The 24,598-nt window shown below is 32.0% G+C and overlaps 3 protein-coding genes across 4 annotated transcripts; all 3 read right to left on the bottom strand.

Moving 5' to 3' along the window:
- Positions 1-143: 143 nt before the first annotated feature.
- On the bottom strand, positions 144-5,569 carry LOC140887630 (uncharacterized). 2 transcript variants are annotated; one of them, XM_073295016.1, is made up of 9 exons: positions 5,392-5,569; positions 3,185-3,894; positions 2,817-3,097; positions 2,439-2,733; positions 2,130-2,339; positions 1,748-1,921; positions 1,311-1,511; positions 1,106-1,219; positions 144-659 (listed from the first exon to the last, which is right to left on the bottom strand). In XM_073295016.1, exons 2-9 carry the CDS (start codon positions 3,875-3,877, stop codon positions 330-332), a joined length of 2,298 nt encoding a protein of 765 aa, XP_073151117.1. In that variant the 5' UTR covers positions 3,878-3,894; positions 5,392-5,569; the 3' UTR covers positions 144-329. The 2 variants fall into 2 exon arrangements, with proteins under 2 accessions (XP_073151117.1, XP_073151116.1); XM_073295015.1 differs by having other exon boundaries at positions 2,817-3,894.
- A 2,116-nt stretch (positions 5,570-7,685) lies between these two features.
- On the bottom strand, positions 7,686-10,697 carry LOC140891172 (putative pentatricopeptide repeat-containing protein At3g13770, mitochondrial). The gene is made up of 2 exons (XM_073299518.1): positions 10,154-10,697; positions 7,686-9,698 (listed from the first exon to the last, which is right to left on the bottom strand). Exons 1-2 carry the CDS (start codon positions 10,635-10,637, stop codon positions 8,254-8,256), a joined length of 1,929 nt encoding a protein of 642 aa, XP_073155619.1. The 5' UTR covers positions 10,638-10,697; the 3' UTR covers positions 7,686-8,253.
- Positions 10,698-11,324: 627 nt separating this feature from the next.
- LOC140892526 (protein cornichon homolog 1) lies at positions 11,325-13,858 on the bottom strand. The gene is made up of 4 exons (XM_073301446.1): positions 13,636-13,858; positions 12,062-12,243; positions 11,724-11,846; positions 11,325-11,549 (listed from the first exon to the last, which is right to left on the bottom strand). Exons 1-4 carry the CDS (start codon positions 13,708-13,710, stop codon positions 11,480-11,482), a joined length of 450 nt encoding a protein of 149 aa, XP_073157547.1. The 5' UTR covers positions 13,711-13,858; the 3' UTR covers positions 11,325-11,479.
- Positions 13,859-24,598: the final 10,740 nt, after the last annotated feature.

The following is a 24,598-nucleotide window of genomic DNA, read 5'->3' as shown; positions in this document are numbered from 1 at the left end:
AGTATAGATCATTTTCATTTGATCCTCCGCTCCTTCATAAGTAATGAGCATAGTGGAAATAGTTGAGGCAATCAGCCTCCGCATACAAGGACATAAACACGAAAATCGTCTCGAGATCCATGAAATGCTTCATACATAAAAAAGTAAATGCCCAAAAAATAAATATGTTTTTATTTAGCCAACAATACTAGTTGGAACTTGCAGGTGTTATCAGACGTATAAAATAAATAATCTGTGGGACTGAAATGAATCTCGCCCAATATGGCTGAATTATTACTTATCATATATTTAACCTATCTTTGATACAAAACGAGGCATGATACAAGTGTTCATGAGTCCGTGGATAGCCACACCTCACGGAGGAGATCGTACCTAACATTTGCTCCATCACACCCCAGTTCTTCTTGATTTCCGGTTTCATTTCGTGGAGACGATAATAATTTGTCAAGCAGGCAAGACTCCAATTCATCCAGCTCTTCATCACTGGTGTACCCCTTTCTCTGCACAGAGGATGAACTTCTTGACAAATGAGAGTTTTCACCAACCTCTGCTACTTTTTCTGCCACATTGAAAGAAGATGGTGGTACATACACAACCGGAGAAGCAGCATAAGGGAAGCTACTGGAGGAGCCTATCGATTGTCCATGTTGTACAATGCACTGTGAATGCAGAAAGATTTAGAGAATGGTGAAGTCATCCCAGATAACAAGGTCAGAAAAAGAATGACTCAAAACTCTGTTCCAGATGTTGTGGCATCTTCTATTTCATGCTCTTAGAACCGACGTCAAGGGCATATCTCATTTCGTTTAATTGTATGCGATTTAAACTCCATATCAAACATAATTATCTGACTACAAAGATGCAGATAAAATAGAAATCCATATTATGTAATTATTAGTATACATCCCCTTCATTCTGAGGTGATTAACAAAGTAGCTCCGAGAACTGAATCTAGGCAAATGATGATCAAAGAGATTCATGGTGGATGTAAACTATTCAACAAGACTTAATTATGGAAATGAAACACTAGTAATTTATTCGGAGAGAGTTCTGTTGGTAGTGAATTTTTATAGATAAGAACATGGGTGTAATGAAAGCAACTTACCTCAGAATTTAGTGCCTCTAACACAGCACCTGGGACAGGATCAGGGCAGAACTCATCCGGAGTGAAGTTGCAGAGCACTCGCTTAACCAATGGGAGGCTGATTTGTGGACACACCTACATAGAAAGATAAGCCAGAAGATTTTGTGGATCCCAGAATATGCAAGATGAATTCATATCATAAGGATGATCTTTAAATATGGTGCACCTCCATTCTCATTGTTGGATCCATGAGCATATCTTTGGGCAGCATGAGAAGATCACTCAGGGCATTAAGAAGAGGGAAGCATTTCTTTTCATCATCATCATCCATCTTACCATCTGTGCAATTGCTGTTTTTTCCTTCTGATGCAGAACTATCAACATCCTTGCCCATAAACTCTGTTAGCCATCTTGTCCAATTGCCAACCTAATAAAGCCGAGGCAGGATCATTTACTATGTATGTAGTAAGCATACATGGACCTCTAAAGCGTCAGGCTTTAGATGGAATTATAAAGTTAAAGTAGGACACTCGTGCATTCATCTTCAAAAAACAAGGTTACAAAATAAGAGGATGAAGTCACTTTCTCTTGAACAACAGTGAAGTATCTCTCTGCTGATTGAACGCGATGCAAGTTTATTTGCACCAGGATTGAACTACTTACGGAATTCTTAAGCTGCGCACCAGACCCAAAACTTAAATCTCCAGCCGGGATGGGCAAAACTTTGGAGTCCACTATTGGATCAGAAACTGGATCAGTTGGGATCTCGTGGACTGACTCACGGAGAATGGCATTGAACATTGCCACATCTAGCCTGCAAATACATTGCTCCAGTACCTAATGACAGACATTAGACATCAACATAGCATCCAAAAAATACAACAAAATAAATAAATAAATAAATAAATAAAAGAGTTCCTGGTTCAGCTAATTATTATTTATTTATTAATTATGTTCCAATGTCCTTCTAACACCTTTTAAACGACAAACTAGAGTCATGGGCAGAAAGATAGAATAGGCAAATAATTGCATCGAAACTACATACCTTCCTTGCCAGAACTGGCAAGCAACCACATCCATGTCCTCCTGCTCGGACAGGGCAAAGTCTTTTGAGAGCATCCTGAAAGGCATTTATCCAGAGGTTAATGGAAAAGCTCCCCTGTTGCTGGTCACCCAGGGCTGGACCCAGCAACCTTTCAGAATTGCTGTTTGTTGTGGTATCATCACCCGGAGATTGCATATTAGGTGTCAAAGTCTGAAACAGAAAAGGGATAAAAAAAATAAGTACCAAAGGAAGTGCATATGTGCGTTGCACCAAAAATTTATTTATCTATGCAGGGCATAAAGCTATCACCTGCCACCATATCGATTCAACTATTCGAGAAAATATCCAGGACTCAACTTTCTCCAAGGCAGCAGTTAAGGTTCTTGATTCTTGCCAATCATCAACAAATAGTAAGATTCCTTGCTTGTTCTGTTGTTTACTCCCAGTGCTACTACTTTTTGAAGATGAAGTCTTTGCTTCACTTTTCTTTTCTTGTCCATTAGACACGAACATTTTGCCCAGAGCATTGGAGCGACAGGAACTTCCAAATGCCATGGATATAATTTCTTTCAGAACAACAGTGTTTGACAACCAGAAAGTTAACCTGATAAGAAGCAATATGATCACTTCAGAATCTGTTAACCTAACGCAGTGAAAATACACGAAAACCAATAATGTAATACATACCTTGAAACATCGTTGCCACAGGACTTTGCAACTAAAATAAGTCCAGATACAGTGTTCCTGGCAACAGTAGCTCGCATATCTTGAGACCAGTACTTGCAGGCAAAAATATAGAGTCTTGAGAGGCGCCTTGCAGGTGTGTGCACCTTATGTGCAGAGCTACTATGTTCTGGTACAATAGAATAGAGACTGATTTCAAGGGCAGCAACTTCTCTCAGCTCACCTTCAAGTTTCTTGACCCGTGTTTCCATTTCTTCTATCTTTCGGTCTAATGTAGCCTTGTCCTGCACATCATTTTCCACGGTGTTGACTGATTCAACATCATTACAAGAACTACTGGCACAATTGGAAGTCTCAGCTTGGATATCTACCTTCTTTTGTAGTTCAATAGGTCTGTCAACAGCTCCAATTGACGTCTCTAACAAAGGCTTCGGATGGACTTTCATATTTTTTGAATTATCAGGCGTACTCTTGGCAGTTGATATAAAAGGTCCACTGTCAGGTTTAACTCCTTTCTTTGGTGTGTCTCTTGATGCTTTGCTACCTTCGGGTCTCGATTTTGGCACGGGAATTTTGTAGCCATCAGAGGAAGCATTTTTTCCAATCTTTTTAGGCAACATGCCAACTTTTTCTACTTTCTCCTCATCAGTTGTAAGGGAGTCTCCATGAGAAGAAACTGAATCATAGATTGTCTCAGGGTCAGATTCATCTGCAACCCCCTCCCTAGAATCATTCTCCCAGTTATTAGAATTATCACTCAGTTTTTCATCACTTTCTTTCTCATACATTTTCACTGTTTCTGTATCATGTAATGATTGCACAGATCCATAGACCTCATCCATATAAGCTACCACATCATTTTCATGAATTTGTGGAGGCTTAGCAACTGTGTTTGCCTCTATATTGATTTCCATTGTATCTGAAAAAGCTTTTGTACCAATCTCTTTCGATTTCAGGTTTTTTCCACCATTCTTTTCTCGTGGCTTATGATCTGCAGCATCAGCTCTGGAAGGATAGTTTCTCTCTTTGTTGTTGGGACCCCTTCGCCTTTGTGTCTCCTTCATGATCAATAGTTTTCCACCTATAACAAAATCAGCCGTAGAAAAAAAAGTGAAAAAAACACAACTGATGATGACATAAGTAAGAGAAGCCATTTTACAAGAATAACAAAATTTCATAAGAATGAAAAGGTCTTGCTCAACACTGGATTAAAAACGTGTTTAGAAGGAAAATAAGCTGATAGGCTTGAATCAGAGATATGAATGAGTATACAAAGCACTGCATTGACACAGGTATCTCAAAGAGTCTAGCCTTTCCTACATTCTTCTTTTTGTTTTAGAAACCTAAACATTGTCTACATTCTGCAACGAATTATATATTGAGTAAAAGTGTAATATACACAATAGTTTGGGATTCCTTATTCACCACCAAATGAAAGGATTCAATTCATTCAAATAGGAGACAAGTCTGCAACACAATGCAAATTCGCTAGTTGTTTCTGCACAAAAAATTTTAGTTAAAGATGGTCAGATTCATGATTTTATTTCTGCTGTATATTTTGATGATACACGTAGAGAACCTTTCCTTTATTTTTACGGGGAGGGTCTGTCAAGCATGGAGAAGAGGACCCTCTCAATAAGTTTGAAAATAATTTTGCTCAATATCGGCACCATATCGCTACAATGTATGATCTATCATCATCTATAACCCCTGGATCTCACATGACGAAATTTTCATCTCCACTGATATATAAGGGAATATGATGTTTTACTTAAAGCACTTTAACGATAATTATTTGATATAATTGTACTATCGTGATCACCTTTCCTCATTTACCCATACAAGAGTCTTTGCTTGAATCTCCTTATGCCACTAAATACTTTTTTTGTGAATGTAGGTTTTGACATGCCTATGTGCTTGATCTGAATAGAAATGAAATGAATGAGCAGAGAGAGGTCGATCAGTGTTCACCATACTGAGCACCACCAGACCGATAGACGAAGATACTAATACATATTTTTAAAGAAAGAATTGGAATTATGATTTCAGCCGCAACAGCAAGCTTTTCATTTCAACCAAAAAATATTCCAGAGATATATAAAATCATTAGCCTCCACAGTTGTTAGAAAAATGAATAACTTCACTTTGCATACTTGCTTACCAAGTATTCAACTCATTCTCATTAGAACAAGGAGAAAGGTGACAAAAACTCATCCGCAATTGGACTAGAAGCTCAAACCAGATTTCTGTGAACATTTCATGGCCCCAAGCCAAACTAACACAGGGTATGAAATCAATATCGGCCATAATCAGCAACACCGATGTAAAGCAAACATAAAAATTTCCAATCAACCAGCTATGATATCATAATCTAAGCAGTAGCCACCAAAATTAAAGAAACTAAAAAAAAAGAAGAAAAAAAGATCTGTTCACCTAATTTAGTTCAAACGTAGCAAGCAAATCAAACATTAACTTCCAAAAGCAATAAATCGAATCCAGATTAACCGAAAAGAACTTTATGATTCGTGCGATGCAAACAGGGGGATGCAATCATGAAAATGTGAGCAGCAGAATTTACCAAAAAGCCGTATCTCCTTGCAGCGGCATGAAACTGGAAGATTTTCACATATAAATGGAAGGGAATGGGAGTGGATGGGTTGAGAGGTTTGCAAGTTACTGCGAGCGGTGGGTTGATGATGGAATGTAACTGCTGCAATTGCAAGTGCGGGAGAAATTAATCAATGCGACAATGCCACTCTTTTAAACTTTAATTTAATAATTAATTCTATATTCATTTTGTGGTCTGGAGATTAAACGGTGTCGGTGTAACATTTATCTATTTATTAATTATTATTAATTATTAAAGGCACAAAATTGTTATTTTGTCCTGTAAATTTTTTCTTCCCCATTTTGATACTCTATTTTATTAAATTTTATTTTTAATTTGTTGTTATTTGTTATTTGAGCTATTTTTTCGATTTAAAACGGACAGAATTAACTGTTTGTCCAAACAACTAAAATTGCGCTTGAATTGAAATATTTCAAATCCATGAATTTCGATTATAATTTTAGTGTTAACAATGAAACATAGAGAAATATCAAATTCATAACTTAATTATTTACACATTAATTAGATGAATTAAAAAGGATTCTAAATCAACACTTTATTGGATGAACTTAAAATTCATCATAACTACCATGAATTACCATATAAACATAAAAGAAGTCGATTTGATGTTTGTGATACTACTTTTCTAAACAACAAAAATGCATTTGAAATCCATAAATTTAAAACATTTATATCCAAAGAAGATTGTTGATTTGATGGAGTTTTTAAAATTTATTAAATTTGATATTTTTTTATTGCTTGAGACAAGTAAGCCAGTAAGGTGATGGGAAAATATATATATATATATATATATCTGTCTACGTTAGACCCTTCTCTTATTTTATTCTCCTTCGCCGAGATTTGAAGTCCGTGTGAAAAGGATGGTATTGATGATGACACCCCCTCTCTCATAACATTATATTATAGACATATTACATATATCTCATTTGATTTTTTTTTTTGAAAATATTAATTTTCAAATACGTGAGATCTTTTCTCAAAGGAGACAGACCTACTCTTTATAAATTAGGATTCGATCTCTCATTTTTGATTGAGTAGTTTTTTTTTTTATGAGACGAATTGATTGATTCATATATATAACGAACATTGAAAAGTAATGTACGAATGGGGTTCGATGGGAGATATATTGACAAAAATTTATATGAGACGCTCTTAAGGGTCATTTTTTTTAGATGGATCTCTTATATGAGTTACCTATTAAAAGTATTACATTTTATGTCAAAAATATTACTTATTATTATAAATATGAATAGGGTTGATCCGGATAAGACATCTCACCTGCTCTAAAAACAATTGATTTCATAGAAATCTTTTGTTTTGTTTTGTTTTTTATATTTTAATATTTTTTTCTCAAAAATAAAATATATAAAGTAGGCAGACATGGAAATTATGGGATCACACAATCGGTACAGTCGTCTAAAAGAACATTTAATCAATATTTAATTCATTAATTTAAAAGTAGAAAAATCTGAAATAACTGCGATCCAGTTCATCATTTGATGGATACTAATAAATAATAAATAAAGAAAAATAAATAATGAAAATGGTGGGGTCGTGGAGCGGCTAACTCAATTGCGATTGATGCTTGCCTACTGCCAACTAAAGTGGGCTCCTTATTATACTTGTAATACAAACATATGTACCTTACTATTATCATTATTTCATTCAAACAAAAATAAAACAAAAAAACGAAATGGATAATATCTATTTTATCGTTTGTTGTTTTGTTCCAAATCGAACGAACACCTTTAGATCTTTGAAATAAGAATTTTTTCTTGTATTATTACCTTTCGGATTTGATCATTACATCAATATGAAATTCATGAGAATCGAAAGCCATGATTTTTTTTTTTAACATCGGCAGTCGCTTTCCAACTGTCTTCGAATGCCAAATTTGTAAAATCATGGATTTATATAGCAATGGACTTGTGGGTATTTGGCGAAAACATCCGAAAATATGATTCCAAGAAAATTGAATAGTGAATACTTTGACTCAGACCCTGTGCTCCACTGTCTTTCGTATAGGCCTACTTCAAAAAGAATCCAATGATGACCCATAATATTTTGATTGTTTCCCTACAAACAAATTGTAAGGAAATGTAGCAATAAATTTAAAGATTTTCTTGTCTCAATGTCATGCAAGATGCAACAACCAAATGATAAATGATAAACAAATAACAAGCAAACCTTCCTAGACTCTGTGTGCCTTAGTTTTTAATATACACAGGCACCATGTGGCCACGGTAACAATAACATGCTAAACGCATCATTCTGGAAAAACATGTAATGTCGATTTGTTCCATTTAAAATTGTAAGTTATTCACACTACACATCAACACACAAAAAATTGGACAATAATCCAATGTATAATAGTTTACAGATGTAAACTACAGGAAAGGCCAAAAGATTGTATCCAGTAAATGAGCAGAATCGGTCTCGCAATAGGCTGATATACGTCGCAAGAATGCAAGACTAAAACTTGGATTTGCCGATGCATGTGATGTCATGTTGATACTCATGTATACGGTATTGTGGGTTCGAGTGCCTGTTCACAGAATTCATGGTTTCCAGAGTCCTGGATTAAAAAAATTGTGTCACTTGTTTGAGAAATACATGGGGAAGTTGAAAGTGCAGCAAGGTGTTAAAGATCCTCCGTAAACTAAACTGGGCCATGTCTCGTGAGTTCCCTTGGATTTCAAGCTGACTTTTGAAATTTGTCAGCTGAGGCCGTGTGTCTCATGAATTCATGATCGTCTGTCTGAATTCCAACCCTCTACCCATCAAGTGCCGCATTAAGAAGCTCAAAGAGTTTTACCAATAGTCTCCACAAGAACACTTTCCGCGTGTAATATGATGAAACCTACTTTTATCTCTGATAAGCACTTCTCTGCCATAAACCTGAGATACAAACTTTGCGAAGTTATGGCAATCAACACAAATGCGTAGATTTTTCATCACGCGTAAAGGCTTTGATTCAGATATATTGATGATTCCAAATGCCAAAGCTAGTTTCTCACTATGGCCCAGCAGAATTCTCTCTTTCTGCTCCTCATCCACGTCATGTAAAACGGAGCTTAGATCAGGGATATAACCAGCTGCCTTTAGCCTATCCGATAAATCATTTACCTTGTCGAGTACATCATCTTTTCTTGAATTCGATTGATCACTTGCATAAAACGTATGGATAGTCCGGCCAAATTCAATCCAGCTCTTACCTGGCTCCTTCACCACGGCCTTTTCCTTCATCAGCTCTCTCAATTTTTTTACAGCATCCCATCTTCCCCCACATGCATATAAATTACAGAGAACTACATAATTCCCGGCATTTTCAGGTTCTATTTCAAGAAGTCGGTCACCAGCAATTTTTCCAACACCGACGTTCTGGTGAACTCTACAAGCACCTAAAAGCGAACTCCAAATAGCCGCATTTGGTTCAAAAGGCATCTTATATATGAACTGCAAAGCCTTGTCAACTAGGCCAGCCCGCCCAAGTAAGTCAACAACACATCCATAGTGCTCAACGCCAAGTTCAACCCCGTCTTTCTTGCTAGATATATCGTCAAAAATTTTCAGGCCACGGTTTTCCATACCGCCATGGCTGCAGCCAGACAATACAGTCAAAATAGTAGTGCTGTCCGGTTTGATTTCATTTTCTTGGTTCATAATACTGTAAAGGTCTACCATGGCTTTTCCAATCCCATGTTTACTGTAACCTGCAAGCATTGTATTCCAAGAGATAATTGTTCTTTCAGACATATTATCAAAGATCCTCCTTCCATAAGTGAGATTTCCACATTTTGAGTACATATCAATTAGAGAATTCTGAAGGACCACATAAAAGGATAGTTCAGATCGAAGAACATAGCTGTGAACTTGCCTTCCATACTCGGATGCAGCAAGCCCAGATAATGCAGTTAAAATACTGGTATAAGTAACATAGTTTGAAATCATTCCTTCTCTCCGAAGTGCACAGAAAAGATCTAATGCCTCTTTGTCAAGCCCCAATTGAGCATAACCCGAAATAAGAGCTGTGCAAGAAATAGAGTCTCTCTCAGGCAAATTGTCAAATAGAGTCTGGGCTTCCTGTATTCTTCCAGCTTTGGCATATAAGTCGAGAAGTGAGCAACCAACATATATTCGGGACTCAAGAAGGCTCTTAATAATAAGAGAGTGAATTTGCCTTCCGCATTCAAATTCAAATGAGCCAGTACATGAGGCAAGGACTGTCGAAAAAGTGAACTCATTGGGATCGGTACCTGAAGCCTTTTCATGTTACATAGGAACAGAAAAAATATAAACATCCTTTCAAGTAAACAAAAGAGGACCAGAAAAACATATTAATGTTCTATGCCAAAATGAAGCAAGGTTTTTGACATATTCCAAATATGTATTTAAATGGATGAAACTTTTTATTGAGATGGAGATTCAACAAGGATTGAAGATAGTGAATGCTTGATGATTAAATCCTGAGACTCATCAGCAAAAGTTCTTGAAGGTGTGAAGTATAAAGTAATTAGATATAAGCCTATTGTACGGAAATTATCAGTCTGCGCAGAGATAAAAATGCTCATCAAAGAGGTGCAAAAAGACTGCTGGGGTTTTTTGAGGAAGAGCAGATAATCGTCAAACAAGAATATTAAATATCATCATTTTAAAGTGGGATATCAGTCACTTCACACACAAAAGCTCCTGAAAATGTATGAGAAATCACCTGCTCTTAGCATCTGAATAAAAAGGAAGAGAGTTTCAGAGTAGAACCCACTTCTTGAATACCCAGAAATCATCGCAGTCCAAGAAACCACGTTTCTCTCAGGCATTTCGTCAAACACCTTTCTCGCATCACTCAGAATCTCACACTTGACGTACAACACTATCAGTCTGGTTCTGAGATACACCGGTGGAAGATAACGAGTTTTGATCATGTGGGCTTGCACTCTTTGGCCTCCTTTCAAGACCCTATGGGCTATACATTCGTTCAGTAAAACATCGTACTCCTTAAACCTCATGTTAAGGCCCTGTTTGGACATTTCCTGTAATCCATGATTCAGGTCACCGGAGAATTCTGAAGTGTTTGAATCGGGCGGGAGCGGAGAGGAGCTTGGTTGATAGTGCGTGAAGGGTCTCTTTGGGATGCGCAACGTCGTAAGATGTTTGTAGAAGCATACAGATTTTTGGTTGATGATAACTTTTAGCATACTTCGAGGTTAACATATAGTTTAGAAGAAAGAGGTCGCAGAATTTACATCATTCCACATTCACTGGTTCACTGCCTGGGATGAAATTTTTTTTTTTTCCAGACAGCTTCTTCACTCTTAAATATTATTTAAATTTTTTTTTCCAAAGAATAAATTTTTTTTAAACATGTATAACGATTTAGATTATCTTCGTAACAATATACCATCTATATTAATTTTGATAATAAAATGATCTTATAATTAATATTTAACATATCAATATTTAAAATTGTTTAAAATAAGCTTATTCAAACATTTTAACAGTTTATTTTTAAAATAAATCATAACAGCTTATAAGTTATAACAACTTAGAAGTCATTTTAAGTAAGTTTAACCAAACAGAGTCTTAGACATCCCAATTCCTATATATAATTTATTTCCAAATCTTGATATAATAACTTTATTCAAACTAAAATGTTTTGAGTAAGTCTCATGTTATATGATTATTATCCGTAGGATGAATTGACTCAACCCATATCATCTACAATAATATTAATATTTTTGACATGAAACACATCATAGGATTTTTCTGAAATATATTATCCTCGTAAATGATCAAAATGAGTCTGACTAAACTCATAATTGATGACTGATTAATTTAGATACATGGATTTATGAAGACAAAACCAGGTGAAAAATGCCAACAAATTGCAAAATTTGTTTTAGTTCCAACATCTACAAACAAGTGCGACTCCTCAACACACCAGAAGATTCAAGAGGGAAAAAAATCATGCACAGCCTCGATATATTTCCAGGGCGGAAGTGTGAAGAATCCAATCAATCACCAACAGGCTTCCTGAGATTTAGTGTAAACTAAATCCCCGCAGATCATCGTCATCACCAAACACAGCAGTTATAGCAGAAAATGCGAGCCTGCAATTTAGAATTCGACGTCATGAATCAAGAATCATCAAACTTTTTAAAGCGTAAAAGCAACTTCAAAAAAGTCATAACTTTCCAAAGATCAATCAAGTAATGATGAAGAGCTATTGGTGATACTGAAGTACCCTAAAGAAAAAACTCAATGACAAAAAATCTTGGACAAACCTGGTGATGACTAAGGCGAAGAAAAGAACATAGAATCCAACCTTGACGATCCGAACTTTCTTCTCAGTGTTAAGTACCCTAAAAACTTCGGTCACATCAATAAGATGCTGCCGTGACAGGAACCTGCTATGATAAAACAGAAGAGTTCAGAAAAGATTCGCAAAACATGCTCCACAAAAGCATTGTGCAAGTTCATTAATCCGGTCAAATTTGGTACTTCTGCTCATTGAAGACTCTATTTAAAACAACCGATTTATATGAACTACGGTAATTTATCGCGAACTAGAAAGTTGTTGCGAGAAAGGTAGTAAAGTCATATGTAACATGATAGAGCTTACAGCTTCAGATTGTAGCAAGCAACAGGAAGTGTGAGTAGGAACATGATCCAATGCCCTGTCAAGAGAAACATAATGCAGAATGCTCCATGTAACACATACTCGGGAACAATCACAGAATTGACGCGAGATGATAATTCATATGGATTCAAGTAGTCTGACTCCAAATCCGAAAAACCTATGAACTACAGAAAACCAATAGAAAGTTTGAGATATATACAAGTCTAGCCATGCGTAGTCACATGTATACAGACAACAAAAGGGCCTTTACAAATATCATAAGAAAAGTAAAGACTAGTCAAATATAAATATCTCAATGCTACTCAAGCTTGAAAACTTACACTAGGGCTTACTCAGGAAGTTAGCAATGTATCAAAGTAAAGATTTCACAATAAGTCTCCAGAATCACTTAGGATTTGTAGCATAGATGCAGAAAAAAAACCAATGTAATTCATGCATAATTCTCAATCTTTCATTCAGAAAAAAAAATTGTTTTGAATCAACCAACAATTTTTACTTTTTAGTAACAATAATATCTATCACTAACTGCAACAAAAGTGAATCAAAATTTGTTAACATATAAGTTCGAAATGCTTTGACTTTATTACACACCATTTTGGTTTATATTAATCATCTGCTTTGTACTCTCAAAATTGTCAGTTCTAAGAGGTCTGTTCTGAGGCTTTTTCAGCACAGTTTTGACTCATCTCAATGTAATCACTTAGTTTTTCAATTTCTCTAACTAAACTAGTACATTTTTGGGTCTGATAAAATCCAAAAATACTTTCAAATTTTATAAAGGGCAAAATGTTCTTTCAACCCGTGCTATAAAGTTTTTGATCCGAGCATTGGAGGCAGCATAGTTTAACAAGCAATCCAGCAAATAATAACCGATGTTTAGAGCACTTCCCTTGTATAGCCTACAATTCTATAGTCTGCCAAATACATCTTTGTTCACCCCATCCAAGGGTGAACATCCCTATTATTGAAACAAAAGCAATAAAAAAGATTACAGTAGTATACTAGTGTTTGGGATAGTTTCTAAGAAGTTTCTAAGAAATTTTGTGAGGAAAAAGCTGAGAATTGATTCCTAGAATCCCACACACTACCTACATCTTTCTTAAAGCTGAACTGTAATTGCCTCTACACCTACAGCAAAATAGGACCTTATACCTTGCAGATGGATAATCAAAAAATTCTTACTAATCCAATGTTCTAAAACAGAAAATGTCAATGTATGGACACATAACTTTCTCTTTAAAACAGCGAATCAGAATATCTTTTCAAAACCACAAGGAAACGTCAAAACAAACCATCATCATAGATCATCAGAAAGAAATTCAAACCAGCACTCAAGCAACAGCCAACAGATCTTTATCGGCGTAACTAATCAAGAAAAAGCTCAAACACAAGTGGGATTTCTCTAAACTTGAAAACAGGAGCATGCTTTACTAAATTCTCTTAGAAATCAAGATTTTAATTTTCTATCACCGAAACCAACTTCTTACCAACTAGTAAACACAGAACCTAAAGGGCTTCAGCTATACTGCCAAGCAAAAGTAAAAGCAACGCAATACCTGGTAAAAATTCAATGCCAAGAGGACGAGATTCATGATTGCAAAAATTACCCACAGAACAGGTCCCCAAGCCATTGTTGTTTTTCCCTTTTTTCCCTTACCCGAAAAAAACTAGTGAAATTTATAGAAACACAAAGGCAAGAGTCTTTGAATCATTCTTCTAATCGACCGAGGAACATTGATTATATATATATATATATTTTTTTTGAAGCCAGGAACATTGATTATTTGAAGGGGGAATTCCCACGCCTCACAGGACTCCCTGTAAAGTAACACTAGGAGTCTCGGATTTCAAGAAATTTCCCATGGCCCACTTCAAGAACTGGACCCAACTGCCAACGGTACACAATTTTGTTTTCCAGCCCAAAAGTACACTGATATATAACTGTGGAGTAAATTGGGCTTGTCAAATTAGGCCCGTAAAAGAAAGATAGATGGACTTCGCCTTTAACAAATAGTGGAGTTTCCGGACAAGACTTCCTTTATTTTTCTTGAAATATATATGATTCTTTAGGGTTTGGATCTAATTCAAATGCTATTATAATATATTAATTTTCGGAAAAAGAATATATATAACAAAATTTAGAGTGAATTCAATCGGTGTACAATTTGACTTATAAGTTCAATTTTGCGAGACATGTTTTATATTCATCCGATTTATGAAAAATATTATTTTTTATGTCAAAAGTATTAATTTTTGTCATATATGGGTCGAATCAACCCTTCTCACGAATATCTGCCAGTCTCACAAAAGACATATCTATTATACTAATTTTATAAATTTTGGAAAGTTGATGAGAAACATGATAAATATAGGTGAATTACAAATGCACTAAAGTATATATTTATTGATAGTTTTTATCAAATAAAAATGGATTAATTCTGTAATTTGAGCTGGTTATTTTTTGTCTAAAAAAATTATTAGACCGTGTTAGCTACTCTAGAACATCAGCCTTAATAACAAATTATAATATGTAGATGGTATAGATAAAGAAAAGGGGAAAAAAGCGGAAGAAAAGTGAACAAAAAGGATGTTGTATTCATATCAATTCAATGCATAAATTGGTCCCCATTTGTGCCCTTTTCAATTTCAATTTAATTTGTATTTACTATTAAAAAAACAGGCACGACATACTTTGAGCAGGACTCACACCGACAAATTTTAATAATGTACATTTGGAATATAAAATATAAAAAAAATGGTAATTTCAAATGAAAATTAAAAATATATATATAGTCAAATTTGAATTGAAATTTGCCTCCCTACAACCCACACCAATATAGTAATTACAAGCTAGCTTTGCCCATGCTATAATCAGCATAACATGTTAGCCAGCATCTCCCACAATTTTGTATATCCAATTGCTCTCCCCTCAATTGCCAAAATGTATATATCTATACTATATTATTAAGGTTTATGAGCTTATAATATTATTATTATTATTATTATTATTATTATTATTATTATTATTATTATTATTATTATTATTATTATTAATAATTTTTTTTTTTATTATTATCGTCGTAGTCATCGTCATCTTTATTTATGTGCCATCACGTGTCCATGTTTCCCTCCTTACAAACATATGAATGCCCCATTCGTCTCGCCACTTTCACAATCATAATCATTTATTTATTATTTAATATTAATATAATTTTCCATATAAATTATTATAAATTTATTGCTTTAGTAGTACCACGTACAAATATAAATTTGTTGTTGGTACCAACAATTATTTTAGCTTTTATTCAATATATAGAGGCCAGGGGAGTACCATCCATACATACATGATTATAGAGCGTGTAAGAAATTGGACATGATTAAGTTTGGGACACAAAGACGTTTGATTGTGTAAAAATTAATCAATTATCTGCATCCGATTCGAATAGAGATAAGAATGAATTTTAATACGCTCTACCAATTATCCGATTCGATCGCGTCGTATAGGGATAAGAATTGTTGTTGATATGTTCTATCAATTATTTCAAAAAAAAGTTGAATAAAAGTAAAATTTTGATTGGTATCAAGTCAATATCGCATAATCGTCTTTGTCGAGAATAGTGTTCGAGTGTCTAAAAATCCAATGTATATACCTCTTAAGATGATTTCGTGTGCATCATCATGGGAATCATATTCCTAAAGTCCATCGAACCCTAATCTCTCTAACAAGCTTCAAGTGCAAGGTAGGGTTATCCCCATTATCAGGGCATCTTTCAATAATATATATACTGTTTTTCCCCCTTATTCCACTCATTAGGAAAATGAAATACTCAATTGGGTGACATTGCCTATAGTACTATAGATGATTTTAATATATATATAAATTTAATTAGAAATGGAAAAAATATGTGAAACAATCGAACACACGACTTTTGATTATATAAACAGATCATATCCAATCATTTTTTTGTAATCCACACGGGGATGCAGTTTTTTTGCTATCACCCAATGTCGAATTTAAACCTCTTTATTATTGAAGTTTATGTCACTGTAATTCCACTAATGATATGACTCATGTTTCATCAACGTTGTATAAAGCTCAAATATATGTCTCATAAGAGACATCTTAAAATTTGGCCTTTTGCCAAATCAACATATGCTAGCTACTTTTCGACACTGCCTGAAGGGTATATCCAAGAACCTATATATTTTTTCATCCGAGATGTCCACTTAAAACATTTGAGGTAAAAAAAAAAAGAACCATTAGATCTAGCATATCTAAATATATATATGCCATGCCAATAATTTCACAAGTTGAAATCAATATATTTGAATTTCTGGGAACTGAAATGTATTAATTAACTCTCCCAAAAACTATCAAAGATGTAGTAAGCAATTAATGGTCAAAAAAGATAAAGGCAGGTTGTAATGTAATATTTCAATGAGTATGTTTTATGAGAGATAGTCACATATGTATATTTTTTGTGAAACGAATCAATTTGACTTATATTTATAATAAAAAATAATATTTTTGATAGAAAAATAATATTTTTCATGAATCAGGTGAAACAGAAAATCCGTCTCAGAAAATTGACCAATAAAACGGTCTCATAAAAGGTTTTGTATATTTGAATTATGTAACGAATAATAGAATAAGAATAATTAAGCTTTCTTATCCTATATATGTTGAATATTATATATTTAGCATAATGTATTTAGATCTCAAATATTTTCTTGATTACGTACACAAACATTGTGGGGGACAATTCAATGAATGGAGATTAAATTGAATCATAGAATATAAAATCTCGTTCCTCGATTATTGCTGATGACGTACGTCTCCTGATATTATTCCAATTTTTATCCTCATCAAACATGAATCTTAAAAATTCTTAACTTGACCAATGACCAATGATCATCCACCTTGTATATTGATAGAGTTTAACCTACCTAATGAGTATTATCTTTGTCATAAATCTAATGCCTCATGATTTGTCACGTAAATAATATATCATTAATTACGCTCATGTATAGAGATAAAAACCATTGAATGCATGATTTGTATATTATCATTAATGTAGGATCTCTCGTGATTAGTTTGGTCCTCTAGCTTCTATAGTCGTTTATTAAAAAAGGAAAAATTCATACAATTTTGTGTGATGATTTGATCAAGTCACGGAATGAAATCGACAACATTTCTTATTTACTTTATTCATATCCATTGATCAATCACAATATTATTTATCATATATATCCGCCAAAGTACACAGTATTTGAACGATTGGATAGGATAATAACACAAAATTTTTATGATGATTGATACCGTCTTATAGATAATTACATTTTGTGAGACAGATCTTCGACCCGACTTGACTCTGAAAAAATATTATTATATTTATGTCAGAAATATTATTTTGCACTACAAATAAGAATCAAGTTAGTCTGTATTATGGATATAGATCCGAAATACTGTGTCACAAAGCACATACTAAATATAGACAAACTAATAACTAAAAAAAGGATTTGTGCATTATAGTGATATATTTATTTTTTAGTGAAATTTGTGACTTTTTGTGTAACAACTAATATAACTAAACTGTACAAGTGCGACGTCGTTAATTATCCATTTTATTGGGAATTTTTAGAAATATTTATGTATGAAATGATAAATGCAGCTGATTATAATGATTTTTATACATTTTTTATTCATTTTTATTTTTTGGTTGATATGTTGGGTTGGACATTTTCAACCTGTCCGAATGACTGGACGACCTATCAGATGACGAGTTTTTCGTGGGCTGGTCTGTCTGATAGCTCTACTGGATTCCATTTATAAGGGATGAGTTTAAGGGATGAGTTATGCGTTAATAAATTAATATAGCCGGTACAAACAAATAGTAATGCGTAACCGACAATCCGACATCAAAACAGAGAATGTTGATATTACTTAATAAAGTGATCCTCCTCTCTGAGCTAAGGAAGTTGAATCCGAGCTAATGGAGCCTGCAACCAATAACAAGAGTGTTAAGAGGGTCCGAAAGGTATTCCAGCGTATCCCCTCCAATGCTCAAGTCAGATTCTAGGATAGCGAAATATAGTGAGTGCTGTGCGTGCACTCGAGGGAAATTGGAATCCCAAACAATGAAATCAAACCTGATATTTATAGGAGAGATCTTCGGATTTGGTGCCGTCCTTCCATATATAGAACCCGAGAATATTGGGATTGCAATCCCGTAAATCCAGGCTGAGATCCCGTCTGAATCTTTCTTAAAGATGGAAGATTGAATCTATCAAGATATCAGATATCGCTGAACTGACCTAGCATCCTAGCCGAGCTCCGAGCTGTCGAGTTCACATCCGAGCCGACCTGAAGATGTTGGCGAGTGAGCTTCGCCAACCTACCGAGCTCACAATTGAGCCGACTTGAAGATGTTGGCGAGTGAGCTTCGCCAACCTGCCGAGCTCACATCCGAGCCATCCTGAAGATTCATCTCAGGACATAACAACATTTTAGGGTCATCTCAGAAAGGAAACTTCACGAACTTCTGGTCTTTGACTTCAGTTCGACTTCTTGTGATACCCTGGGAGGAGATCGGCTCAGCCCATCGACGACCCTAACTTGAATCTTCAGGACGGCTCGGATGCGAGCTCGGCAGGTCGGCAAAGCTCATTCGCAACATATTCAGGTCGGCTCGGCTGGTCGGCGAAGCTCACTCGCCAACATCTTCAGGTTGGCTCGGATGTGAACTCGGCAGCTCGGAGCTCGACTAGTATGCTAGGTCAGTTCAGCGATATCTGATATCTTCGTAGATTTGATCTTCCATCCTTAAGAAAGATTCAGACGGGATCTTAGCCTTGATTTACGGGATTGCAATCCCAATATTCTCGGGTTCTATATATGGAAGGACGACACCAAATCCGGATGTCTCTCCTATAAATATCAGGTTTGGTTTCATTGTTTGGGATTCAAATTTCTCTTGATTGCACACACACCACTAACTATATTTGGTTATCCTAGCATCTGACTTGAACGTCGGAGGAGATACACCGAAACACCTTCCGATCCCTCTTAACACTCTTGTTATTTGTTGCTGGCTCCATTAGCTCGGATTCAACTTCCTTAGCTCGGAGAGGAAGATCACTTTATTGAGTAATATCAAATGTCATTCGTCTTTGTCATCTTTCTTAATACAGTACTGAATCAATAACTTGTTGTGGAGCCGGTACAAACAAATAGTAATGTGTAACCGACATTAATAGTAGAGAACATTATTGGAGCATAGAATGTCTTTAGATCAATTTGTCACAATTTTAGAATTGAGAGATATATATATATATATATATATGTATATATATACTAGCAACAATGCACGTGCGTTGCACGTGAAAAACACGTGTTGAAGTAATATAATTCAAAACAAAATTAGACAACTCTACAAAATTGTTATGACATCAATATTGAAACTTTTGACCATTCATGCTAAATAATTACTCTCAAATCGATCTTGAAATAAACATATTTGTTTAATTATTTTTAAAAAATGGACTAAATTTTGTAATGTTTTTTTTATCGTATCATTTTCTTTTGTTTGTCTTATTATGGATTTCATTACATTTTTTTTTGGTCTTTTGTTATATGTATTATTCTCTCAATATATTTTTTTGGGCAATCAATGATACAATCTATAACATTCAAGATCCGACGACTATCCCCACTATATCAACACGGATCTTTCCAGCATGTTTATGTACGTCCCCACTCACACACATTCTCTGAAACTTCTCAGGGGGTTGCCCATCCTATAATTGTCTCAAATCAAACATGCTTAACTTTGGAGTTCTCATACAATGAGATCGATCTCGAAAAGAAGATATTCACTTTGATGATATGAGTAGTTCCTATCAAAATTTTCAAGCTCAAACCGTTCAGTCACATACCTAGGTAGTCTCAGACCTCTCTCATTTTGGTATAAAATTGGTTCATTCAAGTTTTTCTTCTCCCAGAAGCCTGTCAAGAGCCGCTTAATTCTTTTAACTTCTTGACACCGACGATTACTCTCCACTCTCTTGCCAGTCTCGGACATCACAATTCAGTCTATGAACTTTGACTTTTTGTAATGATGCAACATAACTACTTAAGGTGAGTGAACTCTTAATTTACACTAAAAGAGATACTTGTATATTTGAGTTTTATACAGCTTAACCCATTTAATATTTTCAATAGTTCACGTTGTGTTGCATCTTTTACTCCACTAACTTTGTAGTGAATCATTGTAGCTCAATCAAATGTTAGTTTTTATTTTTATTTTTAATTAAATAAAGCCTCTCACTTCCCCAATTTTGAGAATTCAATATTAGTAAGCTATAGGTAATAGACAATTATTTAGTTTTTACTTGTGTTACTTTTTGTTTAATTGTGTAGTTTTTTTTATATATCTTGTGTAGTTCATGTTTTATGATTTTTTTTGAACTTTTATATTAATGATTATATGTATTGCATGCATACAATATACATCTACAATTAATTATATTCCAAATATCAATATTTATGAGTCAAAATAAATTTATTGAATCATAATTTAAGAACTATTTACAAACTAAAATATAAATCATAATTAAGATTCAATATTAACATGATGAAATAAAATTATGATAAAAATCTGAAGAATAAATGGTGCTAGTTCAAAGACAAAATATGATAATTATAAATGACGTTAGCTTAATTAATTAGAATTTTTTTAATATCTTTGTTTAATTAATTATAAAGTTTTCAATACAGTATGTTGATAATTGTTTTTTATGTATGAGTTAGTGATTGAGTCAGGTATGATCATGTTTTGAATTTTTTTCCACCTTAAGTTCTAATAATAGTTTCTTGTGAGTTAAATTTCCAAATGAAACAAATTATCAAAACAAAAACTAATTATACAATTCAAGAATTCGGGTTATTCGATCAGTGACATCAATAGTTTGCTAATTTAATATATTTTGAACTCATATTCGATGAGTTTGACAAGAAAAATAACGTAGAATAACAAAATTTAAGTAAAAAATATTATTTGATTGTATTTTTAGCGCAATATTATATTTCATATATGTTTGAATTATTTTATTTATTTATTTTTAATATCCATATATTATTTTGTAATATTAGTAGATAAACATTGTGTAAAAAACATAGAAATTTAAGTATGTAGTACATTATACAATTTTTTTATTTAAATATTCATATAATATATTGTAAAATTTATAGAAAAATAGTGTATGAAAAATAAGAATATTTAATTAAACTCATAATTAGAACTCAAACAGTGATTAAAAAAGGATATATAAATTTATTATATTTTGTAATAGTAATTAATATATAATTGATAATAACTAATATATCAACAAAAAAAATAATGTGTAAAAAATTAATTACATTGTGTACATTTTTATATTTTATATATATACATATATTATTATTATTATTATTATTATTATTATTATTATTATTATTATTATTATTATTATTATTATTATTATCTTGTAAAATTAATAGAAAATTAATATTCATTAAATAAGTTAAATATATTTGTAGGACTATGTAACTTTTTTATTTTTTATTTTAAGTACTCATATACTATCTTGTAAGATAGAAAAATAGTTTATATTAAATAAATTAAATATATTTTGAAAGAAAAACTCAAATAAGAAAATGAGCAAATAATAAATAGTATATACACAAAATAGAAAGTGGAAAAAATAAAATAGTTTGTAAAAAAATATTTAAGTTAATTCATAATTGTTATTTATATATTTATAATCGTAATAGAATAGACCATCGACAGATTAATAAAAAAAATAAATTACACGATTTAAATTTTATATTTTAAGTATTCATAAAATATCTTGTAAGATCTAGAAAAATAGTGTGAATTAAATAAGTTAAATATATTTTGTAGGAAAAACTCAAATTAGAAAATGAGCAAATAATAAATAGTATATGTATAAAATATAAAAGTGAACTTAAAAAAATTAGTGTGTAAAAAAATATTTAAGTTAATCATAATTCTTACTCTCCTATACTCATAATAGTAATAGAATAGATAAAAGATAGATTAATATGAAAAATAAAGTACGATATGGATTTTTTTATTTAAGTATACATATAATATCTTGTAAGATACAAAAATTTATTATTATTATTATTATTATTAGTATTCCATGCGTTCGTTCATCTGTGAAGTAAATAATCGAATACGATAAATTAGAAATCAAAGTAAAATATTTTTTAAAAAAAATTATTTGAAAGAGTACATAGTATAATTTTTAAACAAATGATTTAATTGAAAAGTCACATGAATAAATAATTGAGAAAAAAAAAATTCATTAGGTAATAAAAAAAACGGTAGTCACATAAATTCACAATGAAAATCACATATTCATAGTGAAAAAATATTTTAAAATATTAATTGCATTTTAATTTTTTATTTGAAAGAGTTTATAGCATAATGCTTAAATAAATAATTTAATTGAAGAGTCAAGTGTTAAACTCACACACACACACACACACACAGATATATATATATATATATATATATATTTAAAAATACTAACAATATTTTAATTTTTTATTTGAAATAGTTCATAGTATAATTTTTAAGTAAATAAGTTAATTGAAGAGTCACACGAATAAATAAATGAAGAAAAAACACATTAATCCTATATAATAATGAAAGAGTAACCATGTAAATTCACAATGAAACTCACATATTTATTATAGTAACTCAATAAGAAAATGAGCAAATAATAAATAGTATATACACAAAATATGAAAGTGGAAAAAATAAAATAGTGTGTAAAAAATATTTAAGTTAATTCATAATTGTTATTTATATATTTATAATCGTAATAGAATAGACCATCGACATATTAATAGAAAAAATAAATTATACAATGTAAATTTTTTATTTTAAGTATTCATAAAATATCTTGTAAGATCTAGAAAAAATAGTGTGAATTAAATAAGTTAAATACATTTTGTAGGAAAAACTCAAAAAAGAAAATGAGCAAATAATAAATAGTAGATGTATAAAATATAAAAGTGAACTTCAGAAAATTAGTGTGTAAAAAAATATTTAAGTTAATCATAATTCTTACTCTCCTATACTCATAATAGTAATAGAATAGATAAAAGATAGATTAATATGAAAAATAAAGTACGATATTGATTTTTTTTATTTAAGTATACATATAATATCTTGTAAGATACCAAAATTTATTATTATTATTAGTATTCCATGTGTAGGTTCATCTGTGAAGTAAATAATCGAATACGATAAATTAGAAATCAAATAAAATATTTGTAAAAAAATTTTATTTGAAAGATTACATAGTATAATTTTTAGACAAATAATTTAATTGAAGAGTCACATGAATAAATAATTGAGAAAAAACATTCATTAGATAATAAGAAAAACGGTAGTCACTTAAATTCACAATGAAAATCACATATTCATAGTGAAAAAAATATTTTAAAAATATTAATTGCATTTTAATTTTTTATTTGAAAGATTTTATAGAATAATGCTTAAATAAATGATTTAATTGAAGAGTCAAATGTTAAACTCGCATATTTATATATATATATATAAATACTAACAATATTTTAATTTTTTATTTGAAAGAGTTCATAGTATAATTTTTAAGTAAATAAGTTAATTGAAGAGTCACACGAATAAATAAATGAAGAAAAAACACATTAATCTTATATAATAATGAAAGGGTAACCATTAAATTCACAATGAAACACACATATTTATAATAGTAATAGATTTTTTATTTGAAAGAGTTTATAGCATAATGCTTAAATAAATAATTTAATTGAAGAGTTAAGTGTTAAACTCACATATTTATATATATTTTTAAAAATACTAACAGTATTTTAATTTTTTATTTGAAAGTGTTCATAGTATAATTTTTAAGTAAATAAGTTAATTAAAGAGTCACACGAATAAATAAATGAAGAAAAAATACATTAATCTTATATAATAATGAAAGGGTAATCATGTAAATTCACAATTAAACTCACATATTTATAATAGTAATAAATTTTTAAAAATATTAACAGTATTTTATTTTTTTATTTGAAAGAGTTTATAGTATAATTTTTAAGTAAATAAGTTAATTAAAAAGTCACACGAATAAATAAATAAAGAAAAAACACATTAATCTTATATAATAATGAAAGAGTAACCATGTAAATTTACAATGAAACTCACATATTTATAATAGTAATAGATAATAGATATATATACCAGTTTGAAGTATTTATAAACTGATCTTGTCTTACACCATTTGTTGAGTTTAGTTCGATTATATTTGAGCCGAAAACTGAACTATGCTCCGCTTAATTTCTCAAACCAGCTCAAGTTAGATATTTTTTCACTAACACGTATGTTGGCATCAGCTTTAATTTTGATGGGCGCTGTGGGGGACTGACTCATTATTCCTGAATCTGATGCGCATTTGTGTCGCCTC

This window comes from Henckelia pumila, chromosome 3, assembly GCF_033568475.1.
Source record: "Henckelia pumila isolate YLH828 chromosome 3, ASM3356847v2, whole genome shotgun sequence".
NCBI lineage: Eukaryota > Viridiplantae > Streptophyta > Magnoliopsida > Lamiales > Gesneriaceae > Henckelia > Henckelia pumila.
The sequence above is the reverse complement of the archived record's forward strand: the minus strand, read 5'-3'. Positions and strand labels throughout refer to the sequence as shown.

What these genes read in the sequence shown, in the direction of transcription:
- LOC140891172 (XM_073299518.1), bottom strand. Translation starts at nt 10,637, where the DNA reads ATGCTAAAAGTTATCATCAACCAAAAATCTGTATGCTTCTACAAACAT. An exon ending in TATTCAGATGCTAAGAGCAG is followed by an intron (nt 9,699 to 10,153) that starts GTGATTTCTCAT and finishes AAAAGGCTTCAG; the next exon opens with GTACCGATCCCAATGAGTTC.
- LOC140887630 (XM_073295015.1), bottom strand. Translation starts at nt 3,877, where the DNA reads ATGAAGGAGACACAAAGGCGAAGGGGTCCCAACAACAAAGAGAGAAAC. An exon ending in TGTGGCAACGATGTTTCAAG is followed by an intron (nt 2,734 to 2,816) that starts GTATGTATTACA and finishes GCTTCTTATCAG; the next exon opens with GTTAACTTTCTGGTTGTCAA. An exon ending in TAGAGGCACTAAATTCTGAG is followed by an intron (nt 660 to 1,105) that starts GTAAGTTGCTTT and finishes CTGCATTCACAG; the next exon opens with TGCATTGTACAACATGGACA.
- LOC140892526 (XM_073301446.1), bottom strand. Translation starts at nt 13,710, where the DNA reads ATGGCTTGGGGACCTGTTCTGTGGGTAATTTTTGCAATCATGAATCTC. An exon ending in GCTTGCTACAATCTGAAGCT is followed by an intron (nt 11,847 to 12,061) that starts GTAAGCTCTATC and finishes TTATCATAGCAG; the next exon opens with GTTCCTGTCACGGCAGCATC. An exon ending in TTCGCCTTAGTCATCACCAG is followed by an intron (nt 11,550 to 11,723) that starts GTTTGTCCAAGA and finishes TCTAAATTGCAG; the next exon opens with GCTCGCATTTTCTGCTATAA.